General features: G+C 39.7%; 1 protein-coding gene across 1 annotated transcript in view; it reads right to left on the reverse strand.

The window, feature by feature from the left end:
- The window catches only part of GPC6 (glypican 6), a 1,010,768-nt gene that overhangs the window by 94,862 nt on the left and 892,677 nt on the right, over nt 1-23,229 (reverse strand). Inside the window, exons 5-6 of the mRNA XM_016224122.2 lie at nt 17,680-17,810; nt 971-1,114 (exon numbers count right to left, since the gene is read on the reverse strand). Of these exons, the coding sequence (XP_016079608.1) occupies nt 971-1,114; nt 17,680-17,810 (275 nt within the window). The remainder of the gene's footprint in view (nt 1-970; nt 1,115-17,679; nt 17,811-23,229) is intronic.

Below are 23,229 nucleotides of genomic sequence, written 5' to 3' on the forward strand. Positions count from 1 at the left end.
AGAGAACTGCTGATATGTACTTACTTTGAGGCCACACTCAACCAATTTACTCTTATGAGTTCTACACTGCAGAAGAATATTAACTAAAATGATAAAGTAATTTATTACAGTGACTAATAAAAGTATTTTCATAACTGGAAACTGAGATCTGAGTTTATATGACATAATCAGATGTGTTTCAAGTGTTTTATGCCTTTAAGATTCTCACCTAATTTTACATCAAGATAATTGGCAAAGCAACACAAACAGCACTTACAGCTACAAGTATATAAATTGTTTATGGTGCTATAAATACTATAGGTTGCATTGAAAATAATCAGGCAGTATTTCTCTGAAATTATGAGTTTTTTCATTTTTGTAGCAAAATTTGATTTTTAAAATGCATTAAAATTTGTGTTTACTACGTTTATGGATATATTTTCCAAGTAAATTGTTTTAATGCTAGATATCATTTGATCCCCTGACACACATTTAAATGGATCAAGGAGTGACTATTTCTAAGGATTCCAACTTTTAAAAGACACATGCACACACAAATGATAGTAACCTTGATTTGGGGTCTCTTGGCAAGGTCTTCCAAACAGAAAACTTTAATATAAGGACAATTCATAACCAAGTTACACTATCATAATTGAATAAATAACTGAGGCAGATGAATAAGAAATGTGCTATTGTATAATTATATTGCTGGAAGATAGAGTAGCTTAGTCGTCAAATTAATATTTCAGAAGAAATATGAAGTTGAAAATTTGGCCTTTGCATGAGTGAATTAATGGTGATAAGGCTTCTTAAATAATCGAATTCTTGACCTAAAAGGAAGATCTCATTACTTTTCAATATTCTAATTAAGACCAGGAGCAGATACAGAATGAGATGACTTTTACAACCAACTTTTCTACGTCATGTTTTCTGAAGGACAACCTTGGTAGCAGAAAGCGGCCACAATGGCCATCAATCTGAGAGAACTCACCAGCCGGTCCAAGCTCGTGCCTGCTGCAGTTGTTGGTCTTTCCTCAGGATTGTAAGGCCTGAACCGTGTATTAAAATTTTCAGGAGCTGAGCGGGCAGATCTGAGGGCTGGAGCAGGTTTGGGTTGGCCACATCCCTGAAAGACCTGGAAGAAACATTGAAAACTTAAGTAAGTTGCACAATTAGTTTCTTCCTAAGATCACGATGCCGAAGCACGCAATGCAATGTCTTTCACATTTTTCATGGAATTTTTACTTCCAATAAACCCTGATTTTGAAATGTACAGAAATATGACCGCTAATATCACAGAAAGAATTACCCAGACAGATATGGAGTGACTGCACGCTCAAACTCTCATTTCCAACATAATCAGTCGGCCCTCATTATTCATGGATTCCGTGTTTGTGAATGTGCCTACTCACCAAAATTAATTTGTAAGCCCCAAATCAATATCCATGCACTTTTGCAGACATGAGCAGAGTGACCAAACTTAGAGTTGCCCTACATGCATCGTTTCAGCCAAGTTCGAACACAGCGATGCTCTGCCTTCGACTTGGTTATCAGATCGACCGCTGCTTGATTGCAGTGCTGTGTTCAAGCAACTCTTATTTTACTGAATAATGGCCCCGAAGTGCAAAGTAGTGACTGGGATATGGCAATTGGGATATGCTGAAGAGAAGCCTCAAAGTGCTTCCTTCACGTGAAAGGGTATGTATGTATAGGAAAAACCACAGTATACATTGGATTCAGTACTTATCTGAGGTTTCAGGCATCCACTGGGGGTGTTGGAACACATCCCCCATGGGTAAGGGGGTCTACTGTATTAAAAGCAGGAATTATAATAATGCTTTCAGGATTAAAGGAATTGTGTCCCAGACATTTTTATGTACTTGAATTTGGCATCCAATAAACATCTGTCTGGGATTCCTCTTATCGTGACGAGTGTATTTCGTGGATAGCCAAATAACCTGAGTGACTCCCCCTTGAATAATGAAAACCCTTTCCCAAAGAATTTTTGAAAACACCCTCTTAAGCAGTGGTGTGGAAATAGGACAAGCAAACCTTGGTGACATAGATAAAGTAATAGTTTTCCCTAATTTTGTTGTAGACAGCTGCTCATGTCACAATTGGGGTTGCCGTGGGAAATCAGACATTTAATTGTAATGGTCTTAGGGATGGTGCCGGCCGCTCTCCACAGTGATTTCACTCAGAGGGGCATGGGGAGACCTAGTCGGAGTTTTCAGAAACTTCTTCTCTGCAGGCTTTTGAGAGATAATGCCTTTACCAGAATTACAGGAAATACAGTAACACTTTCAGGATATTTTGATGAAGTTTAACTTTATGTTTCTCCCATTTCTACGTAGGAGATGATTCTATTCCTAGATATAGCTTTTTTCCCCAGTGAGCTTTCTGGGACTATTTATGCCATCTCATTCTTAAGTTACTTGTATAAGTTTAGAATGCAACCCTTCTGGTTTCGTAATTTGATTCTGTGCTGTTTGACTTTAAAATAAACATTTTTCATCAGGCATATTATGGGATTACACTGAAGTCCATTCCCAGCGACAGATTCCACGTGGAGACACAATGGCTTTACCCTCGGGGTCGTTTCTCGCGGGCTGGACTCAGCTCTCCGTGGGCTCCGCCGTGTGCCGAGCAGAGAGCTTCCCCTTGGTTTCCCGGAGCTCGGCCTGACCACGCCATCGAGCCTCCTCTCACACACTTTCTGAAGTTGATGGTGAAAACCAGCGCCCTAAAGACAGCGGGCCCCTTCTCCCTGGGGCCCACATCGCTTCCCAGCGGCAAGGTCACTGCTGAGGGAGGGCATTAACATTTCCAAAGCCCCGGGTTCTGTGGAGTGTGCTAGTTCGGATTGCTTCGAATATGACAGCTGACTTTTAGCAAGTATAAAGCCCGAGGCAAAACAATACTGGTGACCTTGCCGAGATTTCTTGAAGTCGGGCAATGAAAGAGTTAACAGACCTTTTTAATTCTACTTTTGGGGAAAATCCGGATCACTGGTTTAAGTGAAATCAAAGGAACAAGACATGCCCTGAAAGAATACGAGTGTTCTCGGAGATATTTCATCATAACAGAAAAAAACCTTACCACTTGTTTGATTTGGGAGGGGGGTGGTGGTTAATTGTAACAACAGAATATAGGTTATTTAATATCGCCTAGCAGCTTTCTGTCATTTATAACAGGGCTGGGTTTTGAAGATGGCTTGAGCGCAGAAATTGCTGGGTGTGTGATCCAAACTGAAGAAAACACTGACTCGTAATTATTATGGAAACAGCAACTAACCCCACAATCAGGTGGAGACCGACATAAAAACATGTCACACTGTGTCAAATATGAATCTTGAAGGTCCTTCAACAGGATTCTATTATACCCTCAGAAAAAGGGACTTGTGAGAATAAAAGGCTTTTTAGTGTGGAAATGCCATGCTGGGGGATCAAGGACTGTTTTTCAGAATTTTACAAAACCGAAAGGGAACAGCAGCAAAGGGGACCAGAGCATCGTCTTGCCCTGTGTTTGCTTGGGCATTATAAAAAGCCCCTGCGTGAGTCTCATGTAGAGAATTTATCTTTTTTTTAAATCCTTACCTGAGGATATGTTTTTCATTAATTTTTTAGAGAGAGAAAGGGAGAGAGAGCGAGAGATAGCAAAACATCAATGTGAGAGAGAAACATTGATTGGCTGCCTCCCGCACGTGTCCCAACCAGAAATTGAACTGGCAACCCATGTATGGACCTTGACTGGGTATCGAACCCGCAACCTGCTGGCGTACACTACAGTTCTCCACCCAACTGAGCCACCCGGCCAGGGCTAGAGAATATATCTTAAACAACAAATATCTGTCATATAACTTAGATGACTTAGAAAGTAAAAATTAATAGTTTCATTTTTAATACATGTGATCTGTTAGCTAGACAAAGTATTATTAAAGCATGGGATTCACGTGATGGGTGACCGAAGGGATTCTTGTGCAGGACATTCGGACTGTCTCAGTCACTTTTCTGAGCTTGCTATAGCAGTAGTGTCATTAGACAAAGTCCTGTGGTTCTTGAGGCCCAGGACTACATTACTATAAAAGACCAATAGCCTTTTTCCTGGTGGTCTAGGTACCCCCTTTTTTTTCTATTTGGAATAAAAAAAACAGAGGAGGAATAATGTGGAGAAGGGGCCTTAGGTTAAATGAGTGTCGGTAGATCAAGGTTCTCCGCGGAGTGGTCAGGGCTGGAGATGCAGATCTAGACTATTGGCCTAAAGATGGTATTTAAAGGCCTGAAATTTGGTTGCATTTACTAGGGGCAAGTATGTAAATAGGTAGCAGATGGGGCTGAGGACAGCCCAGTGCCATGCCAACATTCAGAGGATCCTCCCTGAGCCTTAGGTGGCTGCTTTGTCAAATGGAAATAAGAGTATTATTTACCACACAAATAGGCTCTGAGGATAAAATGCAATACAAGAGGCAGGAAAACAGAAGCCAGTGTCTTGGAAAATATACTGGTTTGATAATAATTAGATAATTATGTTATTCCATGATCCCTTCTTTCTAGAAGTTTTGGTTTCTGAATAACAAGGTTTGAAGAAGGGGAAAAACCCATCTGGGCTGATGCTTCTTAAATGTTTTCCACAAAATATTATTGCCAGGGGCTAACAGCAGTTACATAAACAATGGAATCCATGAGTCTAAGTCAAATGAGGTACCTTAGCTGGGCTTCATTATACTAACATGTGTACTGACTTGTCAAAAGGGAGATCACACATGGTGTTTCCCAACATTATTTGACCCAGGAGGTTCTCACAAGATGGCTCTTCCAGGAAACATAGCCTGGGACACACCATGAGGCTTGCTCTGACTGGCCGGGAGAAGAAGTGATTCAGATGTAATCACATTTACTTGGAGGTTTTTGTGAGCCATTCCACCTGCCACTACCATTATTTGAGAGAAATACAATTTTAAGACACTCAGGGTCCTCTCTTTACAACAGGAGTGTCTAGAGAATACAGCTTTAGGCTAAGCCACCTCATTGTGGAGCAAATCATTAGCTCTACTCCTTGAAGAAAAGGAATCAGTATTACCTCCTGCCTGCTTCCCTCTAAGGGGTGTTGAAAGGGATACTTAGATAATTTGGAAAAGCATTTGGAAGTCCCAATGTAGACAGGTGCTACAGATGTGCAAAGGAATTATCCTTCCCACCTAGCTGACTCGCAAAACCTGTGGATTTCCCCGACGTATCCGGCACATGAATCCTCTCTCTTAAAAGGATTAGGAGATGATGTCTCAGAAGGCTGTTGGCATTCTGAAATTAAAGATAGAAAGTGCTGAAAGAAGAAACGTTTAGAAGGGACAAGAAAGAGAGGGAGGTGTGCTGATCACAGGTGTGAATGCTGTGTCTTAGGTTCCTAAATACAAGTACTTTTCCTATAAGAACGTAGCAGCATCTTAACATATTTCCCTTAAAATAAACTAGCACGATGTGTACTTTCCCCCAGAAACTCATAGCTTTATACCTATAACTCTGTCTTTTTTATCTTTTGCAGGTTGATTATACCTCCACAAAAGTCATTACTGGAAACTTGAGAAGCAGGGGCTGCAGGTCAATCCTGTCTCAGCTCCAGAGCTTTTAAACATATTCTGTCTTCGCTGTTTCTACTCAGTGGGCTTTTACTATGGTGGGAAAGTTGTTGCTAGTCCCATAAATTGTTTTGAAATTTGCAAAGGGAACTCTAATCTTTTATATTAACATAGGTGGCATTTAATGCTACCTAGATTTAGCTGGACTGATGTTTTGAGAGTAAGAATCTTTTATTTACTTATTAGATTCTAATTTGTATTACAGTGTTAATGAGTGAACTATTTGTTAGATGACCACTTGGGGAATTCAAATCTATCCAGTTTGTTCCCAAGGAAACAGAAGCTATCATATCCGCATCTGCTCTACACATATTTTGCCCAAGTGCGGCTGTTATTTTCATGAGAGACAGCTGTGGTGCAATAGAAAGGTCACGAGTAACAGTTTAAAAGCCTGGAGTCCTAACTTTGGTCATTTTCCTGACACCTGTGTGACCTTGGGGTAACATGTTCTCCCCAATTCTCAAGGCTGTTGTGAAGATAAAATAATAGGATGCTTAAAAAAATGCACTGAAAGAATGAGGTATAGAGATGTATTGTCATCTGAAGTAATCTGTAATTAAATAGGACATAACGGTCACCAAATCAAATCCATAGATTTTGCAGAGTGATGCATAAATAATTTAAGCTCCATGAAGAACAGGATCTTATGCAATTGGCTCACTACTATATCCCAGAACCTGTAAGAGATCTCACTACGCAATATGTGTTTGGGAAAAAAAGGAGAATAAAAGGCTATGGATAAATAAAAATTTTATAACTTCTCCCTTTTGCAAACATTTATTGAAGGCAATTAGGAGGTAGATTTCTGTAATGAGAAAGAAAGATAGGAAAGGAAAGAGAATTAACAGTTACTGAGAGCCTGGGACGGACAGGCACTCACCGTGCTTTGTTTTATACACTTGTCTCAAAGAATCAATTGTGTCTTCAAAATCAAAGTTTAACACTTCTTCCTTAGGCTTTAGAAAATACAATGAATCATGCGTCTACATAAAAAAAATCATTTGATATTTCCTTTACTCATTTCAGTGCCAACCTAGAGCAAAACCAAAGCAATAACTTTAAGTTGGTAAGTAGAACCCAAAATAACCCCCTTTCTTTCTTTTTCTGTCATGCAGAATCTTTGACTTATTTAATTTATTGGAGTGATATTGGTTCATAAAATCACGCAGGTTTCAAGTGTACTGCTCAATAAAACATCATCTGCACGCTGCACTGTGCGCCCATCGCCTCAAGAAAAGCCTCTTTCCATCCCCATTTTCCCCCTTTGCCCACCTCCACCTACCCCCAGCCCTCCCCCTTTGGCTGTCACTACTCTGTTGTCTGTGTCCCGTTCCCTCCATGCTGTCCCAAAGGGTAAGAGATCCTTCCTTTTCATAGCTGCATAGTATTCCATTGTGTAAATGTCCCACACACCTGCTGATGGGCACTGGGGCTGCTTCCAGATCTTAGCTATTGTAAATAATGCTGCAATGAACACAGGGGTGCATATATTCTTCCTAATGAGTGTTTCAGGTTTCTTCCGATATATTCCCAGAAGTGGGATTTCTGGGTCAAAAGGTAATTCCATTTTTCATTTTTTGAGGAAATTCCTATTTTCCACAGCAGCCGAAACAATCTGCATTCCCACTAAGTGCACTAGGGCTCCCTTTTCCCCACATCCTCGCCAACGCTTGTTGTGTGTTGATTTATTGATGACAGCCATTCTGGCAGGCTTGGGGTGATATCTTATTGTGGTTCTAATCTGCATCTTTCTGAAAAATCCTCCCTGAAAAACCCTGTTTCTTGATCATTTGCAAATAGCTACTCACTGTGATTGACAAGCCAATTAGAGAGCAGAGGTCTTTGTGTATAAAAGAGTCGGGCTTGGCTCTGCCATTGCTGGTGGGCAAGCTAGGGGCCATGGGTTCTAGAGATAACTGGGCTCCCAACTCGGGCAATGGCTGTTTCCCATAGCAGAGTGGAAGACGGCCTGGGCTGTGTGCAGAGCCTCCCTTCCGCTGCAGTGGCTGCAAGCAGCACAGCCCTGTCCCTAACTGCCTAGGTTCGGCACAGAGTTGGTGGCCCTTTCTCAAAGTGGAAGTGAAGTGTGAGAACTGAAATGGGTGTGCAAAGGGATGTCCACACATCATTAGTAAGCAGATGCGAAGTTAAAATATTAAAAAAAACCCATTTCATTAAGAGTAGCTGCAAGAAGACCTACATAGTCATACAAGATTAAGATTAAAGCAGCACCCTAGAGCCTCATTTCACACATTTTCCTCAAGTGCTAATGGCATTCTGCTAATATCATGTGAAATTTTTTTCCCCCTGAATATAAATTTAAAACATTTTTAATACTGCCCGGCCGGGCATGGCTCAGTGGTTGAGTGTCGACCTAGGATCCAGGAGATCGGGGTTCGATTCCTGGTCAGGGCACATGCCCGGGTTGCGGGCTCGATCCCCAGTCAGGGGCGTGCAGGAGGCAGCCGATCAATGACTCTCTCATCATTGATGTTTCTATATCTCTCTCCCTCTCCCTTCCTCTCTCTGAAATCAATAAAGACATATTTTAAAAAAATAATAACATTTTTAATACTGACTTCTTTCTTTAGCTGTAAAATCATTATACTGATTGCACAAACATTTCAAATAGAGTTATTTATTTTTAGCTTTTTACTTTTATTAGTTTGCCAATGTCCCTTATGGATTGCCTTTTAAGGAAATAGGTTTTCTTCCGTATGTCTCAGAACAATCTCTCATCTTTCCCCTTCCCTTCCCTCTCCCCCTCTTCCTCTCTTTTCCTTTGCTCCCTGATTCATGTTTTTCTTCCCTTAAAGGTTGATTACAATGGTCCTTTGGCCAAGTTCTCTGGCAAACTCTAAGTCCCTGGACGGGTCCAGGAATCTGTGAAGCAAATTCTGGGTTGTACTGAATCAAGTCAGATCATCAATTTCAGTTTTGGCTGCTTTTCATTGGCTTCAATTTTCGAAAGCCAGCTACCGCGTCAGTTTTAAGGTTTTGATAATCTACTCTGATGCTTACGCAGCTGGGTTCCAGAATATGTCAGATGTGTTGCATACTTTTAAAAATCGATTCTTCAATAAAAGCAAGTTCTTTCCATTTGCTTGAGAAGATGATTTTTTTTCCCCTTGAAGCTTTTGCATTCCTTAAACAACAGAACATCTTGATATTTCCTCCCAAATGGTGGAAAAGCACAAAGCACATTTTGAGTGTGGAGAGAAAGAAACCCTAACCCCATTGGCCTAGCTAAAGGATTGTTTCATATGCTCTTTGTTTATAAGGTTTAAAGCAATTTTTAGAGATCACTTTGCAAAATTTACATATATATGTAAATTTCATCAGCTTGGCTCTGTGTCATTCATTCAACCCACCTTTCAACAAATATTTGTTGTGTCACTAAGGCCAGATATAGGTGCTGGGGATATGCCAACTGGACATGTCCCTGTTCTCATGAGGTTCTGACAAGAAATCAGGCCATTATGACAGAATGTAATAACTGTGATGGGAGCACCCACGAGGGACAACTAACCCAGGCTGGAGAGTCAGAGGAAGATTCCTAGAATAGCAATGATGTGCCCAAGCTGGTTCTTACTGGCTCATCAGACCACATGTTAAATTTTCAGGAATTACGCAAGCCAGTCATTAAACACAGTGATCATTAAAAGTTAAATTGTATGCACTTATCATTATATAAATTATACTGAAAACAAAGGTAATATATACTCAGAACTTATTACTTTCTAATTACTATTATTTATGCTCTGAGGCTATTTATACCAATTATATCCTGAGGTCATTTATGTATAATTATATAATGCTGTGCTACTCTGTGTTCAGTGACATCATGTTGGTAGCTTGAAATCACCACAGAAATTGGCAAACACTACTAAGTAGCATGTTTTCTGCACAGAGATCTGGTTGTGCAAACATGCGCCGATATACCACTGACTCTTGCCTGGGAAGTGAAGAAATGGTTGGAGTATGCCTGGCAAATGGCCTGTGTCTGGAGTGTGGGGTGGAGAAGATAGCATGCTCCAGGATGAGGGAACATCCTGCACAAAAGCATGGAGGTGACAGAGGATGGTTCTGAGCCACAGAGCCAAGGCTGTTCTGTGTCTGGTACATATAGGGTCCTCTTATCTCTCAGATGAAAACTTCTATTAGGGCTCAGGCTTTGCTGGTCTCACTCACTACAACCTCCACAGCATCTAGTAGGGTTCTCAGATGACAGATGCTCAATAAATACCGGCTTTAATAGTTTAAGGTGCAGAGAGTGGTGAGTAGAGGGCCTGGAGGGGCAGGCTAAGGACCACATCTTGCAGGGCTATGTCTGGGCTTTGTTCTAATGGCAACAGAGAACTGTGGAAAGATATTAAGCAGGGGAGTGATGTGAACATATTTACATTTTCAGGAATCCCTCTGGCTACAGTGCGGGAGATGGATTGGAGTATGGCAAAACCAAAGGCAGGAAATTAACCACGATGCTATAATCCACGCGTGAGGTCACAGAATTAGGGGAGCTGCTGTGAATGGATTCAAGGGATATTTAGAATGACTGTTTAATTGGTTTCACTGTGGGTTGGCTCTGAGGGTAAAGGAGAGGAGTCAGCATAGTTTCTGGCCGGGACCAAAGAGCAGTAAGAGTCTTTCTCCTGGATAAAGGATCCTGGGAGAGAGAAGGGTTTGTGGGGGGAACCATGAGCTCAGTTTTGGGCAGGCGTACTTGAGGCGGCAGGTGGAGGTGTGCAGCAGACAGCTGGGTAAGCAGATGTGATCAGGAGAGTAATCTGGGCTAGAGAGAGACTTGGGATGAAAACTCTCATTGTTGCCAGAGCAAACTCAGGAAATTGTGTTCCAGGCAGTCTGGATTTTCTACACAAGAATTCTTTATATCACCCATCCCGCAAACCCCATGTTTTAAAAAATAGATTGTCTAGCTAACAGGTGACACGTATTAGTGAATAATTTCTTTTTTTTCACTTTGCAAGGCATCTAAGCTATTTGGAAGATGTTTAAGATATATTCTGGGGCAATGAGGAGGTAATATGAAAGAGATGAACATAAAGCGTTAGTAGAAAAAGACCTAGAGAAAACCATATATCATTGCAAGTTCTCCAGCAGATCAAGTAGCTGTAACCACACAGAGGTAGCTCTTTCACACATTTAAATACAGGCTGGCTGGGCAATGACCGTACCAGGATCAAACCAGGTGGCATATCCCTGAGTAGGAGGGAACTGCTAAGAGCTGGGGATAACTGTGTATTTGTGAGACTGGGCGGAGGCCATTCACATTCCTCTGACACAATAACCCACTATCCTTGGGAAGCTTGGTTCTAGGGAGGCAGTTCTCTGCAAGGCGGAAGAGGTTGGGAGAAGACTTTCTTTCAGGAGAGCAAAAGGGTATCTTTTGCTGTTCCTAAGAACACTCCGAGTGTTAAAAATGGAATTAAGTTGCAATCACCTACTCTTGAGTACACTACAGTAAATGCAATCTTCTCATTTTTTTGCCCTGAAGTTAAAGTGAAAGAAAAATCTTAGGCTAAATCTCCTAAGGTTATGGATAATCAGGAGCTGCATTTTATCATCAAAAGGAGAAAAAAAATTATTCCTTTTATGTGAAAGAAAAGTTAAAACTAGTTTGCTTTAGGTGCATTTTCTATAAATACATCACAAGCATTTTTTTTCAAACCTGCATTTTACTTTATCAAAAAAGGTGTTTCCTGCCCCACCCCACCCCCGCCTTGTATCTAGCATCTGAAAAATCTCGTTCTATTATCCAGTGATGTTACAAACAGGACTGGAATAGATTCTAGTTTTCTTTGTATAGAAACGAAGAATCAAAGAATAAAAGATGTCTCAAGGTCATTGCTTCTTGGTGTGATATTATAAGAGAGAGCTGATGGGCAGAATGTAAACTTTGAAATTTGAATAACTTGAGAAAATATTCTGAATTAAGAAATCATTGAGAACTTGCTCTTTTTTTTTCCTTCTTTCTTTTTCAAGAAAGAAGAAAACTAAAATAGAACTAGAAATAGAACATAAAGCTTTATAAATTGTATGGCCATTTGCTTTTTTCTCAGAGATCAGACAGAAGGGACTGAACCACTTGTCAGTGGAGCAGGCCAGTTATTCCCTTAATGTCAGAATAATGCGATATTAGGCAGAGGCGGCTGAAATACTCTAAACCTGTGCTCTGCTGGCACTGGTGGAGCCAACGGGCACAGGCCAGATGTCAGGTTGCTGACATGATCTGCACCCATCCCGCACTTTCCTCCAGCCTGCTTTCTTCTGAAGGTCTGTCCATTAGACATTTATTCAGTGCCATGCCATGCCATGCCATGCCATGTCATAGGCCAGGCAGAGATATGTGTCCCTTTTGAGGTGCTCCTCTGCCATTGAAAACATCACATATACAAGTGGATTTAAATATAAGTGTGTTTGTATCAGACCTGCTCTTCTGATCTTAGATGCTAAAGATAAGTTCCCATACCAACAACAAAGAGGTGAAACTAATCAGCCAATGCTCTTTATAATTTATGTATTATAGGAATTTTCAATAATAATTATTAAAATGCTTAACTTTTATGAGTGGTTTTCATTTGACACATTTCATGCTAAGCATTTTATGTGGATGATATAATTTTATCCTGAAATGACCTGTGAATGAATACAACTAGCATCCTCATTTTTTTAGAAGAAAAATTTGTTTTTATTTACTTTTTAAAATTTTACTTTTCAATTACATAGATAATCAATATTATTTTAGTTTCAGGTGTACAGCATAGTGGTTAGATAATTCAAGTAGCATCCTCATTTTTAATGTGAATTAATTGAGTTCAGACAGATAAATAATTTGCCCAAGTCACAGCTAGTAAAAACCAGATTCCAGATCTGTCTGATGTAAAAATCTGATCTTGTAACCTTTTTGCTATTTTCAAGAATACTAGACTAACTTCAAGTACATTTTAAGGTAGTTTCTATTCTTTATTGTTGACATCTCTGTGGCATTATCCTTTCATGTGTGAATTCAATTAAGCAAAATGTACTGTTCCTTCCATGTGCCAAATGACATGTTACGATGGCTCTCTGGAGAATGTGGGGATGAGTAAAATGTAGTTCTTGTCCCCCACTGATTTATAATCCTGGGAAGAAGTAGGTAAATACTCAGGTAACCACACCAAAGGAATGATGTTTACTGCTTTAAGAAGAACACAGGTAATACAGGGGCTCAAAGAGAGGAAAAATGCATGTTATTGGAAGAAACACATTTATTTGAACTAAATTCTAAGCAATGTCTTCAAAAACCAAAGAAAGATTTTTTTTTCATGTGAATTCCCAGGTATTTTTTATATCTGAATGTATTGGGGGGGGAAAAAGATCCAGAGAAAAGAAATATATCTAGATGCTAGAAAAAGTAGCCTTATAATTAATGAAAAGATAATGTTAATAATGGAAACTGTTAGAACTGGAATGGGGACTTTGGGGACATTTCAATCAACCCCTGATGCTACAGATGAGGAAACTAAGGCCCACCAGCTACAGGCAGAAATTACTATATTCCTTTTTTTGTTCTCTTAGGCTTTTTTTTTTTTTGGTCTTTATTTGAGCTATAGATTCAGAAATAATTGTCTGGAGAAAATTAAGTACCTGAAGGCCATCCTGCTCTTCTCTAATGGGCTCTACTCTCATCTGTAATAAGTATGAATTGAATGGATGGTTTCAATTGGAATTTAGTTAAGTCTTCCTTCTTAATTTAGATTATATCTGACAAACCAATCTTTTCCTGGATTAGGTTTGAAATTACTCCTAATATAGCTACATTATATGGAGTGAGATAAGTTTCATCTTCCCTGATAGGGTAAGGAGATTATCAACGCATTTGAAATTCACAGGCAGAGCTTCAAAGTTTCTTCCTCCCTTCTCTTGGGAACTTTCTGAAAACCTGCAAAGTTCCTGGATTTGGGTGGGTAAAAGAAGCGGTGCAACAGCGAGGGGGCTTTCCTGTCTTCGGTGAAGATTGTGAAGTTGGTGAATGTGATCAGCTAACGTGGTGCTTGAAGAACTAGCAGCTTGTGTTTCTTATCAGCAGGTTCCCTGTAGAATGTTTCAGGCAAGTGCTCTCTTAGGTGGCTGGTCCCTCCACTGCTGAAATATATCTGGTCCTGGTGGGAAAACGCTTACTGAGGAAACAGTGGCACACTGGGACAATCTATTTCTTTGGTTCAGACAGTTCTGGGTTGCAGTCCCCGACTGGCCACTTAGTTTCAACACCTCAGACAAGCTACTTAATATCTCTAAATTTAACACTTTACCTGTAAAACCAGGAAATGCTTTACAAGATTGCAATGAGGATTTGAAATAAATATGTAAGGCATCTAGAAAAAGACTGACACAAAGGCAGAGAATCTGTTTTGTCTTCTATTGTATTTCCTATGCCTGAGATTTGTTGAATGAATATAGTAGGTGCTCAACTAATGGTAGGCATGATGATTATCATTGTTACTAAGTGATTATTTGTCTAAAAAGAACCAACAAAAGTTTTAATATGCTATTCTCCTCAGTCTTTAAACATATATATATCATATATAATATAATACTGTACAAATGATATACAAATCAAGAGTTTGAAACATGTAAAGAGTGTCACAATGTTATTACCAACATATAACTTGATCATAGAGATTGGTTAGCCAACGTATTTTTTAAAAGCAATGTCAGTGTGCCTTACCCCTAACAGCTTAGCTGTGGGCTAAATAGGAGAGGAACACCTATTAAAACAGATCTAAGACAAGAGTAGAGCTTGAATATACATAGTGGCAATGGGCCTTTTCATTAATCTGTAGGTATCACTAATTCATGATCTCGATGATGAAGTACAAAAGATGAGCTCTTCCTTGCTACAGATACGATGAGAATCACTGCATTAGAAGAGGGGGATTAGATATATAGCACTGTGGTGTATTTATCTTTTGTCTTCAGATAGAAGGGAGAAAAAGTACACTTTTATGCACTGTACTATTAAAACTCTAGGAAAGATTGGAAGCAATGAATGGTGGTCTATATAAGAGAAACATTTCACTAGCATTTAGCATGATGAGATTCTGACAGAAAGACAGACAGCTTGAGTCCAGGCTTTACCACCTCTGTTTCCTTACCTTCTTCACGAACTTCCTCTTAATCTTCGATCTCATCAGCGAATACTTGCTGAGCCCTGCCCTTGTGCGAGGCTGGCTTTCTGAGCACCCACATCATTGTGGCGCTGTGACTAGCCACGTGGGCCCTGCGATCTGACACCCTCTACGTGCTTTTCACACACCATGAAATCTTTGTAAATTTCTTAACTTTGCTAAGCCGTGGTTTGCTTATCTGGAAAGGTCTCTCTCATCACAAGCATCATTATATTATATGAATTAAGCCATGTAAGGCACAGCACAGTCCCTGACAGGAAGCATTCAACAGTTATAAATATCGCTGCTTTTCTGAAAGAGGCTTGGGGAATGACTTTTATCCATAACTGCTGTATAAGATAAATAATTTTCCAAGGAGAAGTTGTCAATAATATCCTGGAGTAAAAAGTCTTTTTCATTTGTAAGGTTTACAACTCTCAGGATGTCTGGCCCACAATTAAGATAAAGTTTCTGGTCTTACTCAAAGCTCACCTATCAGAAGTTAACGAAGTCTCTGGTTACGCAAATACTCCGGTGGAAGTCTGGAAATCAAGAACTTCAAATTTGATAAGACTATTTATCAACAGAGACTGAGGGTTCCTTTGGAAAGGGAAAAATTCAACCATCCAGTTCTTAGCTTTAGGCTTTAGTGCATGCATAATTTCATGGAGGTGGCTTATAGGGAAAGCAGAACTACATATTTCCAAATTCTAGTCCCTTGAAGAAATAAGACCTCTTTCAGAACATATCCATTCCATCAGCAAATCCTGTGGCTGTTTCCCGGTAAATGTGGCCACATTCCCGCCACCTTGTATACACTATGTTAAAGGCTGGCTTTGGTCTTCTGGATCAGACCCTGCCTCCTGTCCCATCCCTCGTCCCTCTTTCCTGCAGAGCTCCAGCTGCCCTTCTCTCTCTCCCTTCCCTAACTCACTCCATCACCTTTTTTCTGTCAAGACTACCCAATACACTTTCAAAAATGTTTCTAGCTTATTTGAATTTTTTTGTACTACTATTTTATGACCCTCCATACTATATCTTCTCATGTGAGTGTACTCTTAGATGTCCTATATTATTTCTACTCTTAATTTTGACAATTCTTACAAAGAAATGTGCCCTTAACAAAGTAGAACCAGAAGCATGGATACATGGAACAGACTGACAGCTGTCAGAGGGGAGGGGGATGGGGGGACCGGATGAAAGAAGGTGAAGAGATTAGCCAAAGAACATACCCGTAACCCATGGGCATGGAAAACAGTGTGGTGAAGGCGGGGGGTGGAAGGGGAGGGGAAAATGGGGGATATCTGTAATAATGTCAATAATAAAAATAAAGTCCAGTCCTTACGCACAGTCACACTATTCCAGTGTAGTTGGACAAATTCCACAAAAATGTCTCATCCATATTCTGGTAAGAAAGAGAGTCCATCTAACCTCTTGGAGAATCTTTAATAGAGTAATTTGACTTGACCATGCCCACGTGCACATGCCAATGAAAACCTCAACTTCTAAGAAGTGTGGGTGCTCTCAAGTCCCAGACAGTTTGGTCCACATGGTTTTTCATGCCCTTTTCTCCAGAGCGGTTTGAGCATCAGCAACCTTGGTGCCTGGTTACTCAAGCACTGCTGGGATGTTTGACCTCTGAAAGCAATGTTAATTGGTTTCTAGGCATTGGATGTGAGAGGAATAGGTGACTGTTATTTTTTCACAGTAAAGAAGGAAAACAGCTTTTCATGGAACCACAAAAAGGGGTATTTCACTAACAGGTGATGGCAATTTGGAGCACCCTTCTTTACACGGGGTCTCCCAAGCTCATTAAAACCCAAAACAAGGCCTGTGAAACTCTCGGCCCATTCATCTCCCAGACTGGATTCCCTCCTACCCAACATTCTACTAGTTCACCCTGAAAAGCCCAAATCTGGTTTGATTCATACTCAGCCAAGAGACCTAGTTGGATTCCATGGCTCTCTTCCTGCTCTCCTTACAACCACCCATTCCCTCCTCCTTGATTACATTTGAAATCCCCTTTACAAAGGATTTTAAAATCAAAGGAAGCTAAGCACAACTCCTTGCCTGACATATATTTGTGTGAATAACTTTCCGTTAAAATGCAGTCACCAGGTTTAAATGACTGATGTAGATTTGGTTAGTGTTTCAGGACAAGGGGACTGGTGAAAAGAAAGGCAGTATGCAGTCAGTCAGCAATGTGGGTGAAAAAAGTGATGAAGAAAAAGGCTGGGGACCCATTGCAAACTTCTCAATTTTGCTTAAGGTGGGTCCTGTTTATCTTTAAATGGGTGGGGACAAATAAAAATCATGCACCTGGTATTTGTGTTCTGCAGCTGCAAACCCAAAAGCTCTGTCTCAAATGATTTATGAAAATGAACTGGTTTTTTTCTTTGAATGTGTGCTTGACTTCACACAAAGGAGCATTTTTCCCTGAAGATACATTAATGAAGGCTACACCATCGTCTTAAAGAAGGAAGTCAGATGGAATGTTTATTTACAGTTGAACATATAGGACATTTGCACAGCTGAAGATATAATTAGAAGTTCCTCGAGAGAGGACAGGGTAAGAGTGTGCAGAAGTTTCAAACATTAAAAAAAATTCCCCCCAAATTGCTCACAAATGTGAGGGATTAGTCGATATACTTGAGGCTCTCTGAAACTTTTTAGCAGCCAATAATTTCTTCATGATTGAGTAGCTGCAAACTAAAAGGTTGCTTCCTTTCTCAATGCCATTTTGTTAGACATTTTTAATGAAGGAGCAAATTCATATCTTGACAGGAAAAGCTCACTGACAACGTATTAGAATTTATAATCCCACTTGACATATCTAGTTACTTCATTTTCAGATGACCGCCTTTGCCTTATTAGTAGACATATGAGTAATGCAAATACCTTTGCAGACACCTGCATGCTGTTTTCTTGCATGTTCATAATGGCTTCAGAGATCTTGACATCGATGGGGTCCATGACCGACTCAATGTTGAATGGTCCTTCCAGTCGCTCTGCCACCAAGAGCATTGCATCTGTTAAAATACAGGAGCAGGATTTATTTGAGAACCGAGAGCTCCAGGTCCTTAACCTGTGTTTAAACATTCCCAACATGACTGGTTGAAAAATATGCATTCATTCGAATTTTTATTTGCTTTTATATTGCCTAAAATGGAATGAATGACTAAATCTTAAAGAAGTATTTTATTTCATTTGAAGATTGAAAATTATTTTGCATGTATAGAAGCAGGCCCAAAAGGGAGAAAATAAGTTCAAGTTAAGAGAGTAAGAAAATAAAAGAAAAAAACAAACAAACAAAAAGAGAGGAAGAGAATTGAATATATCTAACTATCTTGCATAAAATTAAAAAAACAAAACCAAAACCAATATTAGGCGAGGGATCTACTGCATTTCAAAGATGGAGTCTAACCTCTTCTGAAGTGTGGGGAAAAGTGGGAATATTGGAGAAATACTAATGTGTGAATTTGGATGCACAAATGTCAATATCCAGCTCAAGCATGTCTGTGTGTGTGTAGCATTTCTGGATTTCCTGAGAAGAACAGAGCGGCCCCTACTTCGTTCTATCAGTCTACCTGGCATGTCCTTCTGTTTTTGCATTTTGACACCCTTGGGGATAGGGAAACTTATCTTACTTGGTTTTGTATATTCAAGGTTTATTATGGTTCCTATTATATTGTAAACTTTCAAAAAACGCCTATGACTTTATAGTGAACTAAAGTATTGCTTGGGAAGCATTGGTTTTCTGGAGAAGATGCTAATAGTAATATGGAAGGAAGAGCTATGCATTAGGAGTTAGTAGCCCTGGGTTCTTGTCTGCTCTGTCATCAACTAGTTCAATGTCTCTGGTACAAATCTCTGAGCTTATGGGGCCACAGAGTAGAGAACTGTATGAAAGGGACTGGTGTTGAGGTATCTCTCAGTGTCTACAGTGAGGGGCACATGTCCATTCTGATGTCACTGAAAGTAGCCCATGTGGTTCTCAGTATCCAGGGCACGGTTTGGTAACTTATCTCCACTAGGACCATCAAATAGAACTTCTTGTGATGGTGAAAATGTGGCTACTGAGTGTGATGAAGAATTAAATTGTTAAGTTAATTTGCTTTTAATTAATTTAAATATAATTTAAAATATCTACTTGAGACTATGGCTACCACATTAGAGTTGTCACATACAGACTCAATATATCTCATGTTTTTCAGTTGTCAAAGCTCTTGAGAAACAGTCTAACACAGTTTCCTTTTTCCAAAATAATATATGTTTGTTATCAAATGCTTACAAAATATGGAAAAGAAAATTGAACGAGAGTAATATACCTATAATCCCTCTTTGTAGAATAAACAGTTTGGTATATGTGCTATGCTTTCCTCCCCTCTGTGCACGAACATTTTAAACATGCAACTTCATCTGTTTTTTTTATTTTTGTTGACTTTTTTAGAGAGAGGAAGGGAAAGAGAGGAAGAGAAAGAAAGAGAGAGAGAGATGTGGGAGAGAAAAATCACTCTGTTGCCTCTCTGCACACTCTCCTCGACCAGGGATGGAACCTGTAACCTGGGTATGTGCCCTGAACCCGCCACCTTTTGGTGTATGGGACGACACTCCAACCAAACGAGCCACACCGGCGAGGGCTATAAGCTACTTTTAAAATGCAGTATATTATAAAACTATTTATAGTAGCTATTTAGTAGCAGTATAAGGAAAGCAAATTTTATTTTTATTACATATCCAACCATGCTCAACTAATTCCCAACATCAAAACATTTTCAGGGTTATAAGTAGTTATGAGTGAGGCACATGAGAAATCTTTTAAGATAGGTAATTTTTCCTGAAGAAAGATACAGTACTGTCTGGGAAGCAAAGAGAGCCGCATTTTTAACAAGCACCAGGCTTTGTGAACAGCATCAGCTTTTACACAGCCTCCTGGCTCTCAGCCACACCCCCTAACGGAGTTCTTGCTCTGCCCCCTGCAGAACGAGTGACAGTAAATGAGCCCAAGGCCGCACTTGGGGCATCAGGGTGGTCCCTCTTTCCCAGCCCAGTGACCAGGACTCCGTCCCATGCTATGCTCACGGACGCACATGACGTGAAAAACTTCACTGTGAACAAGAACTCACAAAGAAGTCCTAACACATTCTGATTTTTCCCCTCAGATAACGCAGACCTCCTGTGTATGTCCCAGCAGGATCTTACAACAAAAGTAGTAACATATTCGGATCTTTCTGACCTAATTATCTGGTGATGCAGACAGAGGATGCTCCTTGTTTGGCTGTAGTATTTTAATATGAAATATGTTTTCTCCTTTAAGATTTTAAAAGGTGGCTCACTGTTGCCTGAGAGCCGGTCTGGTTCTTTTATATCATTATACCTGCTTTGTGTGTTTGTCAAAAATAATCCCCTTTCCTGTTTGACTTTCCAACAGGCTTTTTGATGAAGAGTAATTATGACAAATGAGCCAGTTTCTCTAGACAGGTGTATTCTGCTAAAAGAATCAAGAAATCCTTGTACGTGAAAAAGAACTGGCACCATGGAGTTATAAAAAAGTGCAATTAAAGGACCTGATAAGTATAAAATACTTAATTGTGTGTTTTATATAAGAATTTGCATAAATCATTATACGCACTGGTCTATCACAGCCTATCCAACGTGACTGCATTGAGTTGAAATGATAATACTGTTGGCTCCACTGGAGTCTGAAAGCAGCGGTGCTGTGGGCAAAAAGGGCACATTTTGAGGTTGGCTCATAAGGACTTAGCATAGTGTCACAATTTGAAATTATGGGGCCTAAAATATCTCTGAGAAGGTTCTCTCAATTGACTAAATTAAAAACACTCCCTCTCTACCAGACACTTCCTTCAGTAAATAAGGCAAAAGCTGTTTGATTCATATCGTGACCTGGGGAAGTTTCTCTGGCAATCTCAGTTTTTTGTTCCCTGTTCCTTCTCCACAGTCCTTGCCTTTAGGTTCCTGGGTCTGCAAACTCATCTCTTTTTTGACCCTAGCCACAATCAAAGTGCTCAAGGTGATGCTTTCCCAAGCGGTTGCCTGCTTAGACTTGGAAAAAGGCAACCCTATTGATGATTCTATGCATTAAACAGGTAACCCAAAGGCCACAGTTACTCCAACTGTTGCCTCAATATTTCCATTTTTTTAAATCTCAATTCATTTACTTTGTTATACAAACTAATTTATAATGATAAATTTTTGATGTAAGTATAGAGCTATTTGTTTTTCTTTTAATTTTGATCACCAGTCAGACTATGCTACTTTAAGCTGATTTTTAAATCTGGATTAGACTAATGCTAATTTTAAATACACATATGCATATATATATATAATACATATATGTGTATTTTACTTAATAAATTGTACTTAATAAAATGCATATACTTTTTAAAGTAAAATTAGATTCTCCTTTGAAGACTCAAAAGCCAATATAGTTGGCTGAAAACCTCAGGGTCATCATTAAGAGTAGTAATGTGCATATAGTTAACAATACTGTAATGTGCACTTTAAATTTTGTTAAAAGGGTAGATTTCATGTTATGTGTTTTTTTTCTAACCATAATAATAAAAAAAAAAGAGTAGTAATGATCATTGTGCTGATCAACTACAGAAATGGAGAAAAGGGAACTGCTGGTAAGAATATATGGTGGTGCAGCCTCTATAGAAAACAGTATGGAGGTTCCTCAAAAAATTAAAAATTGAACTATCATATGATCCAGAATTATGCTTCTGGGAAATGAAATCACTATCTCGAACAGATATCAGAACCCCCGTGTTCATTGTAGCATTATTTAAAGTAGCCAAGACATGGAAACAACATTAAGTGTCCATTGAGAGATGACTGGTGCAAGATGTGGTACAAATACATACACAATGGAATGTTCTTCGGCCATAAAAAGAAGGAAATCCTGCCCTTTGAGACAGCACCAGTGGACCTCAATGGCATTATGCTAAATGAGTAAGTCAGACAGAGAAGACTAATGCTGTCTGATTTCATTTATATGTGGCATCTAAAAAGAAACTGAACTCATAAATACTGAGAACAGATTGGTGGTTATTAGGGGTGGAGAGCATGGAGTGAAAGAAATGGGTGAGTGTGGTCAAAAGTTACAAACTTCCAGTTAAAAGTCTTTGGATGTAATGTCCAGCATGGTGACTACAGTCAACAATGCTTTATTGTACATCTGAAAGTTTCTAAGAGAGTAAATCTTAAAAGTTATTATCCCAAGAAAAGAAATATAACTATGTGTGGTAATAGATGTTAACTAGACTTATTATGGTAATCATTTTGCAATATATAAAAAACATCATGCTGTACACTTTGAACTAATACAATGTTCTATGTCAGTTATATCTCAAAAAAAAGAGCCCAAAATTACAGTTCTACTTATGATATAATCATCCCTTCCCCGAGTTCTCAGTTTTGTTCTGAATATGCCTGACAGGTATCGCAGGGCCACAAAAGGAAAAGGAGCTTTTCAGAAAACTTCTCCACTATTTTGCATTTCCACTATCAAGGGTCATGCTTATAGCTCCTGCCTTTAGGAGTCTAGTTTAGACATGTTACCAGGTGAGAAAGTGACAGCGGAAGGCCAGAACCCTCCAGACCTGGGAATAGCAAAAGGCCTGGGAGTGAATGGTGGCAATCCCTGGGTCCCAGCCCCCAGATGGCAAGAGGGTCTGTGTGGCCCACAGAGCAGCCGGTTGTGTTTCTGCTTGACTGATTTGCCTGCCACCTGCTGGGCAAGGCTGTCACCAGTCAAGCTCCACAGGTACCAGGAGAAACTTCCCTCTTCTCTGGGGCTGAGTAAAGCCATGTCTCTCTCTTCCCAAAGTGAAGAAAATGCACAGTATTTTTATGACACCAAGGCAGTAGCTGGTTAAGTTTCTCTGAAACCAATTAAATCACAACATGGCCATTACTTACTTCAGCGGCTGCCATCCTGTGCTATCTTAATTATTTCTGTGCCATTTATATTTTGAAATATTTGGAACATTATTTTTGACTGTGTTCTTGGAGCTATTATCTATTGCCAATTAAATCGGGGCAGTTTTAGGATGTCAGCTATGATCATCAGATATTTTTCTGCACAAATCTCCTGTGTTGTACAAGTTTTGTTTCTCTTTTTAAACAAAAAAGACTTTTGTCTTACTCAAGCAGTATATGTAAGTTCTGTTTCTAAAAGGAGAATAATGTTTAGGTAATTAGAAATAACTGGTATCTCAGCATGAGGTTCTGACACACAGAAATGCTCTGACTATGTGTTAGCACAGAGGGCAGGTATAGCAGCTCAACCAGAAGATGCCATGTGAAGTGAGGAGCCAGGATGCAGGTAAAGCTACACTCCTGGGCCAAGGTGTTCTACTCATGTAAGTAGGGATTTTCTGATTAGGAGTGTGGAAATTGACTTGGTTAGATGGCATTAGGTACCTG

This window comes from Miniopterus natalensis, chromosome 2 (genome assembly GCF_054644295.1).
Source record: "Miniopterus natalensis isolate mMinNat1 chromosome 2, mMinNat1.hap1, whole genome shotgun sequence".
Taxonomy (NCBI): Eukaryota; Metazoa; Chordata; class Mammalia; order Chiroptera; family Miniopteridae; genus Miniopterus; species Miniopterus natalensis.